The sequence below is a fragment of the Typopeltis vanoorti genome, chromosome 10 (assembly GCF_054136105.1).
Source record: "Typopeltis vanoorti isolate ZY-2024b chromosome 10, IOZ_Tvanoo_1.0, whole genome shotgun sequence".
Taxonomy (NCBI): domain Eukaryota; kingdom Metazoa; phylum Arthropoda; class Arachnida; order Uropygi; family Thelyphonidae; genus Typopeltis; species Typopeltis vanoorti.
In genome coordinates this window covers 29510465-29525929 of record NC_143558.1, presented here as the reverse complement: position 1 = coordinate 29525929, position 15465 = coordinate 29510465, and the positions used below count along the sequence as shown (strand labels likewise).

General features: G+C 34.4%; 1 protein-coding gene across 1 annotated transcript in view; it reads right to left on the bottom strand.

Moving 5' to 3' along the window:
- Positions 1-313: 313 nt before the first annotated feature.
- LOC150102283 (cytolytic toxin-beta-like) overlaps positions 314-15465 on the bottom strand; it is a 64302-nt gene continuing 49150 nt past the window's right edge. The window contains exon 7 of the mRNA XM_090399550.1: positions 314-322. Within this exon, the coding sequence (XP_090255676.1) occupies positions 314-322 (9 nt within the window). The remainder of the gene's footprint in view (positions 323-15465) is intronic.

The window sequence follows — 15465 nt, the reverse complement described above, 5'->3', positions numbered from 1 at the left end:
TTATTCATTATTATTATATTATATTATTATTATTATATTAAAAATTCAATCGACATGTTTTTTAGTTCTATAGCATTTTAAACTTTATTCTATTAACTTTAACTTTTATTTTTTTATTAATTATTTTAATCTTTTTTGTTATAATGAAATACAGAACTGGAGATTTTTTTTATATTACATCACGTAAATGCATTCCATTTTCGGCTTCACAAAGACGGGCCAAAATCGAATGCTGATTTTCAAAATAAAATTGCCTGATTTTGGTGTTGTTGGGTTGTGAACCCAACAATTTGTGAACTTTCCCAAATGTTCCTTAGACTACCTGAAAAAGAAATAAAATAATAATTAAAAACGTTATTGAAAGTTAAAACTCCTTCGTGAATTATGGGCCACCCTTTCCTCAACTTCCTGGATACCTCCTTGTCCTCTGCCTATCTTTGAAAATTGAAACATCCCATCCACATGTATTCCATCGTGTATGATTATTTCAGAAGTCTGTAGGTCTCTTTCATATCACCAACCTTTCTCCTGTTTGTTACCATCTAAAGTCCACAAATTCTCAGTCTCTCTTCATAATCTACATTCCACAATCCTGCTATCTTGAACACTTTCCTTTGCATCCGCTATATTCAAACTGCATTACCTCAGAAACCAGGAGAAAAGGTCTGTGTGCAGAAATAGAGAGTAGGTTATAACAAATACGTGTAAAGAGGAAAAATTACCTTCTTATCTTCATATGTCAAGGTTCGTTTCAGCAGCGCAATTATCATCTGAATTCTGTTTACCGACTCTGTTATATGCCCTCCCCCTCCCATACTCCAATATCCCCTACATTGATCAGTTTCTTTTAGCATAATTCTGCCATCACAATACCCACCGAATATCTCATTACACCAATTTGAGTACTTTTACTAACATTAAGCGAACAGCCATTTTCGCATATTCACTACTTCCGCTTATTCAAATAACGTATAACAAATAGTAATAGGTCATTTAACATCCGTGCTGATATCCCATCATTCCTTATTGCTGAAGTGTTATTCAGTGATATATGAAGAGGTAGCAGTGAGCTCAATCTTGCACACACCAAGGTTGATTGTCCTAATCAAAATGGGCACTCGTTAGCTAAACAACCTCTTCTGTATCTTTCACCTTCATACCATCTGTATTCAGTAGAATTATTTTTTCACATTAATTCATTTTTTTACTTTCAGCATAAAGAAAAAATTCTTTTGGATTGTCTTTAGCTTGCAGACTGAATTTCGTTTCATATCCAAACAGCTTCTCGTGCAAGAGTTGGAACTCTTTTGAACTGTTTCTTATAATTTTCATAATTGATGTCATCCTTATCCACGCAACATATCATTTTTTTTTCTTAAGAAGTTCTAGCTTAGTAAATTGCTTGTCCTTCCTCTCACTCCTATCCTATTTATTCTTCAATCTCTCGGGACACATTCCGATATTGCGTCAATTAAATATTTTAAACGCCTTCCACGCACTGTAGATCTTCGTTCGTCTAGCAGCCGATACCATAATCCCCAAGTACTCGCACGTATACTCCTCAGTTGGTCATAGTTACTTGCTTTGTACTTCAGCATGTCCTGAATAGATATACTTAAGTTCCTGGCAAATGTCTTGCATAGAATAATACATGACATGAATGATACATGGCGAAGCCTGGTGTGGCACATCACCGAGTATCGGTATGACCATGCAGCATATGTGGATGCCTAGTGAACAGATAGATAGAAAGATAATGAACTAATCAAGAATGATTGTAATTCATCTTATAACAACTGGTATTCCTACGTAATATGCCTCAACAAACAATCAGCATGTAACCTCTCTACCTGACTGCAGAAAACCAAAACGGGTTAATCCTGCAAATAAGATTGTATTTTTAAAATAATAATAATAATAATCAAGAATGAACCGAATTCTCGCTAGAACAATAACATCGTAGAAAAGCTTCAGAATCGTTGACCACTGTTTGAAGACAGTGGTCAACGATGTGTTACATCTTGATTACATCAGATAAGGCAAAATTCTCTTTTATATAATTAGCTCAACTGGCTCCCCACAATACCAGTCATGCTTAGTCTGTTGTCTATTTCTAAATTTACTTAATTTGCATTCTTCACTGTGTCAAAGTAGTTCAACTGTTGTATTTGATATCCAGGATCTCCAGTCAGAATGCAGCTGAAATTTTCTATGTTCGTGCTTATTTTAATATTTGGTCTTCTTATTTCTGATTTTTATGCCAAATGTATTTCAGCTGTTATTCAGTTTAGTTAGGGAAAGGCTGGAGATCTGCACTAGATTTGTCTTGGAGTACATCAACCATCTGCATGAAACAAAGAACTAAGTTTGCCATCTCCAATTCTAATATTAGGTTTAATGGCACCTTATATAACGCGATCCATATAGACGATGAATAAGAGCGGAGAACCTTCTCTTACACCTGATTTTACATCAAATCATCTTACTGTATTTATCTTAATTCTAAATGCTGACAGACAACTTAAATATAGACTATGCAATGTTCTGTGTGATGCCCCATTCACTCCATATAACAGTAGTGTTTTCGAAATGCTTTTTTCACATCTACAAAACTTAAGTACACATCTTTGTCACATTCCCATGATAAGGATCCTGACAACCTCTATTTCGCGTGAATATGGCTTATTCTTATCCAAGTTTCTCTTCTACAAATTTAATCAACTGTTTTTCAAGTATGCTTGTATAAATCTTACCTGAAAGTCCTCTGTAATTCTCATATGAGTTTTATTTTCTCTTTATAGATGGGAAATTTGAGAACTTTGCTCCAATCATCTGGAATTAGACCGTATAACGAGGCCCTCTGATTAATGGAGAGAAATCACTGCATGTCTTTTATGCTTCATCATTTCTGGTCGAATATCATCAGCTCCAGCTGCGTTTCCACATTTCAGACTTAAGAGGTATTTTTACCGCAAGCATTGATAGGTACTCGTGTTTGCATTCCTCTTGAATAATGATTGTTTAGTTGAGTCTACAGTTTACCTGTGAAAGCTGCTGGACTTTAATTGTTTTCAATCTTTTCTTATATATTGTTGTTTTTAATGTGATATTCGTTTTATCCTACTTAAGACTAAGTGATGATCGATTCCGATTTCAAATAATCTGTATACAGAACCAGCACAAAGATATCTCTGTCAACAATTACACAGTCAATACATTACACAGAAAAATAAGTTTTCTTATTTGTAACTTATGCATGTCCCAGCGGTTAGCTGAGTGGCTATGCGCTTCGCAACCATATGTCTGAGAAAGGAGTGTCCTATTTTCGATTCCCGTCGCCGAAATGAGGAGCTTAGGATCTTTCTCAGATATAGCCGAGTTAGCAGGTCTTGGGCGTGGACTTGGACTGCAGGCGTTTTCTCCCCAGTTTATCTGGGGTTTTTCCTCCCACAAGCAGGCAAACCGGCCCCGTGAACACACGCGGGTACAGACATAGGACGCACTGGGAGGCATACGGATAGCTACCTTATCGTCGGGACGGGCACGACTTAGAAGGGCTAAAGAAGAAGTAACTTGTGCACATCTTTTTGTTGGAACATGGTGTTAATAATAATAAAATTAAATGAAAAAATAAATAATTTTCATTCTAGGCCTGTGTTTCATGTTCTTAAAATAATTCCTTAATTTATATTGCTTGTTAGAGCATGTGTAGCTCAGTGGTTGTGGCGTTTGCATACCACGGCGCTTGACCGCACGAAGGAAGACTTCTCGGTTTCGATTCTAGTTGGCGACTAGAAGAAATTTTTCTAAGCCTTTTTTCGACCGGTTCCCGAGTTAGTCGATCTCTAGCACGGCAAGTGGGTTTTTTCTCCAGGAAACTCAGGTTTTTCGTCCTGTAAACTCAAGAAAATCGACCGTAGAACCCACATTATTTCAGACATTAAATACGAGTGTTACGATTAGTGACCACGAGATGGCGGCACTTGTTGAGCTTCCTCTTCACTGCGTGCCGCTTAATTAGTCTTGGATATCCTTGGACAGAGATAGCCTTGGACCAGCTATCTCTGATTAGGTAACGGTGGAGATTGAACTGCCCACTCAGTCTCCAAAAGTTAAATAGGGCTAAACGGCCTCGCCTATTCCCTATACGGGAATGAAAAGGCGTTAGCTGATTTTATTTTATTTTGTTTTGTTACTACAATAGTCATTATTGCTTACTTTATTTTAATTTTTATCGATAAATTAGCTCCTTTTTTAAAAGACTAAATTTGATTCCCTCAAGGCTGATAAATCTACTGAAAAGTAATTTTATTTTCAATAACATATCACTGTGGATGCATATCTGAGCTATCCAATTTAATTTAATAGAAAGATTATTTCGGTATTCTGAACTCATAATTAAGGCGAAAATCAGAATACAAATGAAGGATACAACACGGATAGTGAAGAATCAAAATTATGAGAGGATAAAAATATAATTAAAAATATGGAACAAAAATAATATAAAAAATTGCCATATAAACTAATAATATGAATATAAAATATACGAAGCCCCTCTTAGGCTATTTTAAAAACCTATATTTTAAGAGATTTAAAAGTAATTATTAATCAGCTTTTATTTCCAGGGTGATTATAATTAAAGGTTCACATTTCGAAAGGCTTGAACTGGGTAACTACTCAGCAGAACGATTTAATATTTTAATCCTATTTTTTTTTTTTTTGTAAATTTCCTATATTAGTCTAATGTCATTTAAGTTTATTATATGAATTTCTGAATTAATATCTTTAATTATGACTTTAAAAATGTTTACTCTTCTAATACTTAGCGATATGACATCACGCGGCTCGTTCTATGTGTGAATGATCAATTGTTCGTATTCCACTTTGTTTTTTAAAGCTATTCCTATGTAGCCACTGAAGATGGTCTGTAATATTCAGACCGAAAATATTTGGCAAATTAAACATTATTCTTGTGTTAACGTGTATATATTTCTAATATTATGTCACAAGTATCGTTAAAAAATCAAATGGAATTTTATTTTGCTCAAAAAACAACGTTAGTTCTAAAAGTTGCCACTAGGGCCATCATGTCGCTGCATTACCATAGTGGGTAATTCAAAACATCACAAAACGTAGGGTACACATGGCGCGTTGTGTGGTTACACAACATCTTCGATGTGCTGCCCTCCGTTGTGGACAACGAGCGAAATCGCAAAATCGCATGCTCAACCACAGAACGTACAACAGTTGCACTCGAAATGTTGTGGATTTGGTACTTAGTGCTGGTCTTGAGGTCCACTAAGCTAGTTATGCGTGCACGATACACAACATCTAGGAGATATCCCCACAACCAAAAGTCGCAAGGGTTCAGGTCCGGCAAGTGCGCTGGTCACTTTTAAGGAAAATGACGCTGTTGATATTGTCCTGGGTAAAATGTGTCTTGACAGGGGTGGTGATGTGAGGAGGGGGGCACCATCCTGCATAGAAACTGTTGAATACAGGCACTGTAGCTGTTGAAATGTTAAAATCACATGATTGGCTGAGAGGGAGATGCATATCGCTGGCCATTAACAGTGAAGGTAACCAGCAGGACCGACTTCGTCGAAAACGAAAGGTCCGATAATGAATTCCCTGTAAAACCACACCAAATGGTGACCTTCGGGGGAATGAGGCGAAATCTGTCTCACAATGTGTGGGTTTGCGGTTGCCCAAATTCTGTAGTTGTGCGTATTCACAGCACTGTCCAGATGGAAGTGAGCTTCGTCAATCGAGTTCGTTGTCCAGTTCAGTCTGAGCAAGAAACTGAAGGGAAAATGTTTCTCGTGCACCCTGGTCAAGATTAAGTGAACGTGGGAAATCTTGTAAGACAGCAGAGTAGAATTTGCCGGCTTCGTGAACCGTGTTTATGGGTTTGTCTAAAGAAAGTGCAATACTCCATCTATCCCCCATAATTCCATTTGTCTTTTCTCCACTTGTGAAAACGAAATCAAAAGTGTTATAGCTAGCCTAAAATCTACCAAAACTTCAGGATACGATAGCATTGTGAAAGAAAACCAAATGTACGTTATGAAAACCTAATGTACAGGCACGTTTCTATCGGATTTTAATAAGGCTGTAGCTGTACTTATTTACAAAAAGGGAAACAAAAATAACTTGAAAAATTACAGACCGATCTCCCTTCTACTGGTATTTTCGAAATTAGAAAAATTGGTAAAAATTAGACTCGTGAAATTTTTGGACAAAAACAACTTTTCAAAGAATCAATTTGGGTTCAGGGAAATGTTTAGCACAGAACATGCTTTACTCAACTTCACAAACACAGTTTATACCTCCCATGACGAACATAAACTAACCTTAGCAGCATTTTTAGATCTACACAAAGCTTTTGAATCTGTATCACATGAAATTTTAATGAAAAATATAGAAGTCATGAATACGAGGCACTGCACTAAACTGGTTCAAAAATTACTTAAATGTAGATCAACAACTTAAAAATAAACAAAAGCTACAGCAGCTCCAAAACGGTAGACTGCAGTGAACCATAAGCACCTGTCTTAGGACCAGTTTTATTTAATATTTATATCAACGATTTCTGCAATCTCAAAGTAAACAGTAAAATAAGCGCTTTTTGCAGATGATACAGTACTAATTTTCTCTACGGACACAGCAGAACAAATGCAAACCATAGTGCACGCTGATCTTTTAAAAGTAACAAATTGGTTCCAAATAAACTCAGTCTGAATGTCTCAAAAACTAAATATGTAAATTTTAATTTGCGAAATGCAACAAGTAAAATGCACTTCACCGCACAATTAATTTTGCATGATTGGAATTGCAGGACAAATTCAAATTGCAACTGTGAGGAAACAGAAAAAGTCAGTGTAATAACTTATTTTGGATTAAAAATTGATAGCAATTTAAGTGGGAAACTGCACATCACCGATGTTGTAAGTAACGTAAGGATTGTGTTAGACAAACTCTACTACCTAAATAGATTCTTAAATGTAAATATGTTAAATATCTTAATTCACTGACCAGTGCTTAATATCTCTCTTCTGCACCGATTCAAGTAAACGTTTTATTATCTTCGGGATATACCACCTCCAAAGGTGAGATCAATATTTAAAATTCGATTGGATCTGTGATCTGAGGACAGAAAGGAATTGTACAAAGATCAAGCACTGCATTGAGAAAAAGAGTAAACCTAATTTTATGGACGATAACATAATACAGTGCAATGATTTACACAATGTAGTTAATAATAATTAAGGAGATACAAATCCCCTTAATATATATATATATATATATATATATTAGGATAACCAAGTAATTTTATAAACTTGGTTATTTTAACTCCTAATCCCAAGTATGCAAACAATTAAGTTTGCGCCTGAAACAAAGTTCAAGTCTGAAGATAGTACAACACCAGGGCAACTCATTGTAAAGGTGGGTAAATCTCTGATCACTATTCTTAGTATTTTTCCATAATGAAAAGCACATCTCACTAGAAGATGTATATTGCAATGCATTATGGATGGGGTCACTACCCAGACCGGTTTCAACCTTTTTTGAGGTCTCCTCAGTGAGTAGCTAGACCCTAAATACAAGGTTTTATTAATACGGAGCCTTATCAACTTTACCTATAGAAGTTGAAACAAGGTATTTTTATTTTTAATAAAAATCTCTGGAGGAGATATAGATGTAATAAATTTTTTAACTTGGGGACATTGTATATTAGGATAACCATATAGATGTAATAAAAAATTTATTACATCTATATCTCTAGAGATTTTTATTAAAAATAAAAACACCTTGTTGCAACGTCTATAGGTAATCCTTGATATATAAATATATATATCCTTGATATATTATATATATACCAAGGATAATTCTTATAGTCCTTATAAGGCTTAAAGGGGCGAAGCAAGAATGCTTTTCATCTTCCCCGTTATCTGTAGAGGACAGTGTAGGGATAAGGTGTTATTGAGCTATGAGAGCTCTGATCATGGCAGGAGGGTAACAGCAATAGCCGAGCCTCAGTTAGAACTTCATTAACTACAGCATTGCCATCCATTACCCTCCCAGGGTATTCTACCAGGGATAATTACGAATTAATATATTTATATACGAATGCCATAAAGGTGTGTTTGTATATTATAACATAAATTGAAAGCCAAACGGCTATTTTTCTGGCATCCATAATAATAATTAAGGGGATACAAATCCCTTGTTGTTCAACTGCCAGTAATCAAAACTCTAAGATCGAGAACTACGAATCTATGAGTTTCACATATATACCGAAAAACTATCGGCGAATCCAAGTGTAAATGACCGCTTGGTAGTTCAACACCAAGGCAACTAGATTTATGTTATAATATACAAACACACCTTTATGACATTCGTATAGTAAAGGTATGTAAGTTCTTTTCACTTAAACCTTGTTATCTTTTTGAGGTCTACCTACTCACTGATGAGACCTCAAGAAAGGTTGAAACCGGTCTGGGTAGTGACCTCTCCTCCTAATGTAATTACAGTATTACATCCCCTAGGAGCTGTGTTTTTACATTATGAGAAAATATCAAGGATAGTGAGGGAGCTTGCTCCACCTTTGCTTCGAGTTGTTTTGGGGTTGTACTACCAAGTGGTCATTTACACTTGGATTCGCTGATAGTTTTTCGGTATATATATGGAACTCATAGATTCGTAGTTCTCGATCTTAGAGTTTTGCTTACTGGCAGTTGAACAACAAGGGATTTGTATCCCCTTAATTATTATTAAGGATGCCAGAAAAATAGCCGTTTGGCTTTCAATATAGTTAATATATTTGTAATGCAATTAAGTGAAAAGGGGAATCCAGGTTAGTGTAATTCGATACATTGGTTTTTCATGTCCGGGAAATTCTCAGGACAATAAATTGGGTTTCATGTAAGTTATCTTTTACATATTTATTATTTATTATATTTTTAATAAAATATACCAACAACTGCTACTGCTTTTGAATGTCATGATTAATGCGGAGGAAGTTTTTTTAACTGTTTTCACGTCCAAATTTCAGCATTTTCTCTTCATCTATCGATAGAATATTTTTTTAAAATTTTTTTTATTTATTTATTCCAAATTCTTGCATTACGTGATTTCACAATGCACAGTATCCTGAATATCAATAGAGTACATTTTTTACGGTAATACGAATAATACGAACTAATCCTAAATGAAAATGTTTTGCATTATCTACATTTGAATGAACAATAATACTGAAACATCTTTCATTCTCATACTGGTCCACTCATGAAATGTAAGACTAAAACGATATTTGCTCTTTCTCTCAAGTAAGCATTAACTTTACATATCTGACTGACTGGTAATATAAAATCCTGCGCTTATATACACCACATCGAAATATTTGATGGCAAATTATGTAAAAGGCGATGTAAGCTACAATGTTCTAATTCATAATGTGTGAGAAATTTACATAATAAAATGCTCAAAATTACAATAAACTCTGCACTGCAAATTTGATGACATCAGGAATGTTATCACATACACAAATATTCATAATCGTCTGTTTTGACACAATTTTTTAATTTTAATATGGAAACTCTTTCATTTCATGAGAGAATTCAAAATGTCGATTCCCGTATGGTGGCCGGGATAAGAATAGCACTGATGTAATCTATGCGTTTTGTAAGAGGCGACTAAAATAGACGCTGAGTTTTCGAGAGTTTGGCTCTCTCAGGTTCTTCTGGAATTTTGCTCCCAGTGGGGGGCTTAGTAGTAGGGTGGTCACTTCTAACAAGATCAAGATCATGATAAGATAAGGAATTGCGACGTGATTGGTTGTTGAGATGATGATGTCATTGTGTGTGTGTGTGTGACGTCATGAGTTTGGAATTTCTCTGGAGGCAGATGTGTCAGTAACGTCAGCACTTGTGTTTTGGTTCGCATATGGAATTGTAGGTGTAAGTAGAGATAAGGACTTGCGTCGTGATTGGTGGGACACAATGAATCAAATAGGGGTAGGGTGAATGGGGAAGCGACATTAGTGTCGTGGATGTGTGTTGTTATCAGATGAAGATAAGTGACATTATTTGTTAGTTGTAAATAAGTGACGTTATTGATTTGAATGGAAAAGGTTAGAGATAAGAATTCGTGTCGTGATTGTTGGGACACCATGAACAAAATAGGGGTAGGATGAATGGGGAAATGACGTCACTGGATGTGTGTTGTTTTGAGTTGTAGATAAGTAAATGGTTTGCGTATGGCATTATTGGTGATGGTTAGTGATAAGATAGTGTTTGGAATTTTGCTGGGGGACCCGTTCTGTCAGGGATATCACGTGGTGTGCTTGGTTCGCACATAAGCATTAAGGGTGATGTTTAGAGATAAGGAATCGTGACATTATATGTTTGGAAATTTCTGGGGAACATATGTCTCTGTGACATCATGTGGTGTTTTGGTTGGCCTATGGAATTGTGGGCAATGTTTTGAGGTAAAACATCTTAGAATTTTCCCAGTGTGACACACGTTCGTCATTGTCATAATGTTTTGTGTTATTAGCTCAGTAGTATTCTGTACTTTGTGATTAGTTTAATTTCCCTGTTACCAATTTCCAATCATTTAAAACTTTAGACTATATGATATGTTTATGTGAGCGTACAATGTATACTCCCTTTTGATGTTTTGCATGGTGTGTTCTTGTGATGACACCAACATTCTATTAGAGATTATCAGTTTGGGGTTTGAGTATGTGAACGAAATGTTTACAGATAACTGAAACAAGGTCAATAGGTAGCATTAGACAATTTTCTAATCACTAAATGCTAACAGTCGCACTTTAATTCCAAACGATGATCAAATACACCAGTCTGTTGGAGACATCTACAGATATTGTCACTATTTAATTCATTTGTACTTTATTCATTTTCAAAGACACAATTACATTATTAGCTATCACGTCTGTCTTTTTTGTTCTACACCAAACGTTTTTATTTTTTATTTTTATTTAAAAAAATTTTTTTTAAGAATTTAGGAAACGTTATGGATTTAACTATCTACTGTCTCTCTGTAAAATAACCAAATTCTAACAGTCATACTTTCAGTACGACTGTTTTTTTTCTAGTCTGGTGGAAGTATCTACAGATATGGTAACAAATTATCACTTTTCAGATGAAATCTTCTCCATTGAAATTCTAGCTATTAATTTAATACCCGATTCCTTTTGCTTGCAAGAGTTGACACAGTTTCTTGAAATATTTGATGGCTTGCATGAACAAATATGACTTCTAATTCACTGAGTGGAATTTCAAAACAAAAAAAGAAAGAAAAGTCCCTCTGGTTAGTTTGTGGCAAGAAATTGAAATTGAAATCTCTCACAGATTTTCTTCATCATCTAAACATCCAACATCCTAATATAAAATTTACTGCTGATTTAGAAAATAATAACTCCTTACCTTTCTTGGATGTTATGCTTACACGATGCTCTGAAAGATTAAAAATCTCTATGTACAGAAAACCTACTCATACCAATAGATATCTGCATAATCTTTCTCATCATTTTCCACCACAAAAACTTGGAACCATATCTACCTTAGGACACAGAGCACGTTCCCTCTTAAATGAACAGGATGAACTACAAAAAGAAATGAATCACCTCACTCTTATTTTTAAACAAAATGGATACTCTGAAAAAACAATTAAGAAATTTCTTCTGGATCCTCCTAGGCAGTGCACAACAGAGACTATTAATTTTAAAGGTAGCATCTCCATTCCATACATTAGCACAGTGTCCAAAAAATAGCTAAAGTCCTTAAAAATATAATATCAGGACCTTCTTCACCACACTTCCTAAAATCCGCTCTCTAATCAGCCATCCAAAACCTACTCATCACAACCTTAAGTACCCTGGTGTATATAAATTGTGGTGCGATTGCAATATCCCATACTTTGGACAAACAAACAAATCTATTGAACAAAGAATAGAAGAGCATAAGAGAGACATCTCTTACAAAAGATCTCATGCAACGGCGTTATCCAGTCATATTCTTTTTTCAAATAATCCTAATGATAACCAACAAAGCCACTCCGTTTGCTGGAATAGATCAGAAAATATCTTTCGCTGTGATGATGAGTTTGAGAGAAAAATTGCAGAATCAAGGGAAATCCTGCTGAATCCAGTCCACTTAAACAACAATTTAAGTTATAACATCCCAGATAGCCATGCTGCAGTTGTTCAATATTGGCGTTCACGTGAACCTGCACGCACAATTGCAATAAACAATGGCACGCCAGTTGGAACAACTTGAAAAAATACAACGTTTTTATGTATCGATTATGTGAGGCAATTTGTACCTGTAATTTCCAGTTTGTTTAAATAATTCAATGTTTATTAGTATTCCTTTATAAATACCTGAAGAAGGCTGCCATATGCCGAAACTAGTAGTATTTGTCATTAAAATCTTTATATGCTATCTCGGTTTTTAGTCATTAAATCTATATTTTATTCAAATGTACAACAACCGAGTAAAAGCTGATCACCACACACACACACACACACACACACACACACACACACACACACACACACACACACACACACACACACATGTATATATATATATATATATATATATATATATATATATATATATATATATATATATATATATATATATATATATATATATATATATATATATTGCATAACACATCAACGACACCCTTTTGTTCATTTTAATTTACACATTTTATTTGAGTTAAATATTATTTACAATGTATTTACTGAATGTAACATACAGAAAATAAATAAAGTGAAAAAGACCATCTTATTGTTTGGTCCTTAATACGCTTATTGTTAACTTTGCACTGTTGTTCAAAGGTTCTTCCCATGATTGAGGAATTGCCATCATGTGGTTTTCGACAATGTGACTCTCATTTGAGATCGTTGGGAATTTATTACTATAGTAAAATTAAGAGTCAAATTTTTATTTTTTTGAAACTAATACATATATTTCTGAGCATTATTAAAAGCACAGAATCTTTTGTTATATTTTCAAAAGCATTTAAAAGTACATGCTATGTTTTCACGCTTTGGGCATCCAATTTCATTTAAATCGAGAACAGGCCTCCCTATTAACCTCGTTAATGTTTTTGATTTTTCTCTTCCTTTGGCGAGTACTATTTGATATTTGCATGTTGATTCTGTCATCCAATTTCTTAGTTTGTCCAGAGATAGTGAACCAATTTCCCACTTCAGCTGATGGTTATATTTTATTAACCAAGAATTCTGATTTTTAACTCTTTCAGGTAATTTATTCCAACTACAAGGTGATTTTGTCAATGCATATCTTAAAATAATTAATTATTTAATTATTATTATTTCACTGATTATTAGCTCTGATCTTATGTTTTATGTTAACTTTTTGTTACAAAGTTCTAAACAATTAGAACTTTTCACAAAGAAACTTTCAATGAATTTGTGGCTCACCTATTATTTTTACATTACCAAACACAAAACACCACACACAAAACAGCAGCTGCAGTGGATGAAATTACCTTAAGTCCAAAGTCACTCGACTCTATGGTATTTTCTTATAGTACTGTTTACACTTACCATGTCCTACCCTGACCGTTCCTTCAAAAACGAACCTTTTGCGCAGATGACTCAACGGCATATTTTTGCATGCTGCTGGATATACTGTTGGTGTGTTTTTATCTTACTTTGCGTGGGGAAAGATAAAATTTGTATATGTGTTATCTGGAGAGTGCAAACATTTTTTTTATACCAAACTTTAAGAGTTAAAGTCACGTTTTGGGTTAATTAGGTGCTCTCTCTCTGTAAAACAACCAAATTCTAACAGTTCAGATTTTCGATTATGTGAACGAATTGTTTTCAGATAACTCAAACAATGTCAATAGGTAGCATTAGACAATTTCTAAAATGATCAATTACATGGATATCAGTTTTCAACACATTTTGTCCCCATTCCTGGCATTAATTTCACAGTACTAATTTTTTTACAATAATTAAACAGAATTGCATTAAGGTATAAAGTTATGGATTTTACTTTTTTAAGTAAAATCCATAACTTTATATTAAATTCTAATATCAAATAATAATTAAATTTTCGAATAAAAATTCGAAACATGTAATTACCTAAAATATTTCATAATATTTAGTTTACACTCTTAACATTGTCCAAAGAGTTCAATAAAGAAATTTTTTGTTACTCACTGTTTCTTGGTTACATTACATCAAAATAGCTGGTCATGCAAAAGAGTTTTTAAAGCAGATACCATGGTAAGCACAGCTCCATACATTTGATATTGTGTTAGTCTAGATATGACACCATGCCTCCCTAAACTTTCTGTGTATTCTTTTGTCACCAAATATACACAAACAGTTTTCATAAAATGTTCGTAAATGTACCAAAACAAAGAATTTTTATCGAATTGGATAAAATCTTGACAGTCTAATTTTACCATTGATGAATTTAAATGTTGAGCGATAATTTTCCTTATGATACGAACAGATGAGAATTCAGTTTCTAAAAATAGTAAATGATTATCAATGTCATACATTTTTGGTGAAAATCTCTCAGCTTCTTCACAACTAATAGAAAAAACTTTACTTCCATCAGCTCCTGTATCATCAAGTATTAGTTCCCCATCTTGACATTTCAGAATATAACATTCACCGAGGTCCATTTCGTAGTCAACTCTTCTTTGCAAGTAGCCGAGGATATCAGACCACATCCTGTGTATATTTTCCCAAGTGGTCCTGGATAAATACTTCACAATATACGTGTCTTCTAAAATAATAATCGGTTTCCATCCTTTTAGAGCTATGTGAAGAGTTTTGTCTCGTGCTATTTTCCTGAAGAAAGAAAATTTCAATGACTTTTGTGGCTCACCCATTATTTTACTTTACTTTCCTGGATACAAAACATCACAACACAATATGATAGCTGCACGGGATGAACGAATTGCCGTAACTGCAAAGACAGTTGACTTGTTTGTTTTTCCTTTATGTAACTTTGTAACATAAAGGAAAATTATGTAATTATGAGATTATGTAACTTTGTGACATTATTGAGCAAACCTTATCTCTGTGGCTCGAGTATTATATACTGTTTGTCCTTATTATGTTAAGTATTTTATTCTCAAACAGCATTTTAGATATTAGACCATGTGGCCATTTCTCTCACTCATATGTCCGAAATTGTTAGGATGGGAAAAAGAAATAGCATTAGGTAGTGTAATTGAAAGAGTAGTCGAGACAGGGGTCTTCCCTGGAATGCTCCCCACCCCATCCCCCTCTCCTCCAGACGATGTCTGCTCAGGCTAGTAAAGATGAGTGAGTTCATCATTTGCAGATATCTTTTAGTGATATCACCTCCAACTGATACTGATAAGCTTAGAGGGAAAAATGCTTTTTTATGTCTCCAACAGAGTGGTATATTTGATCAT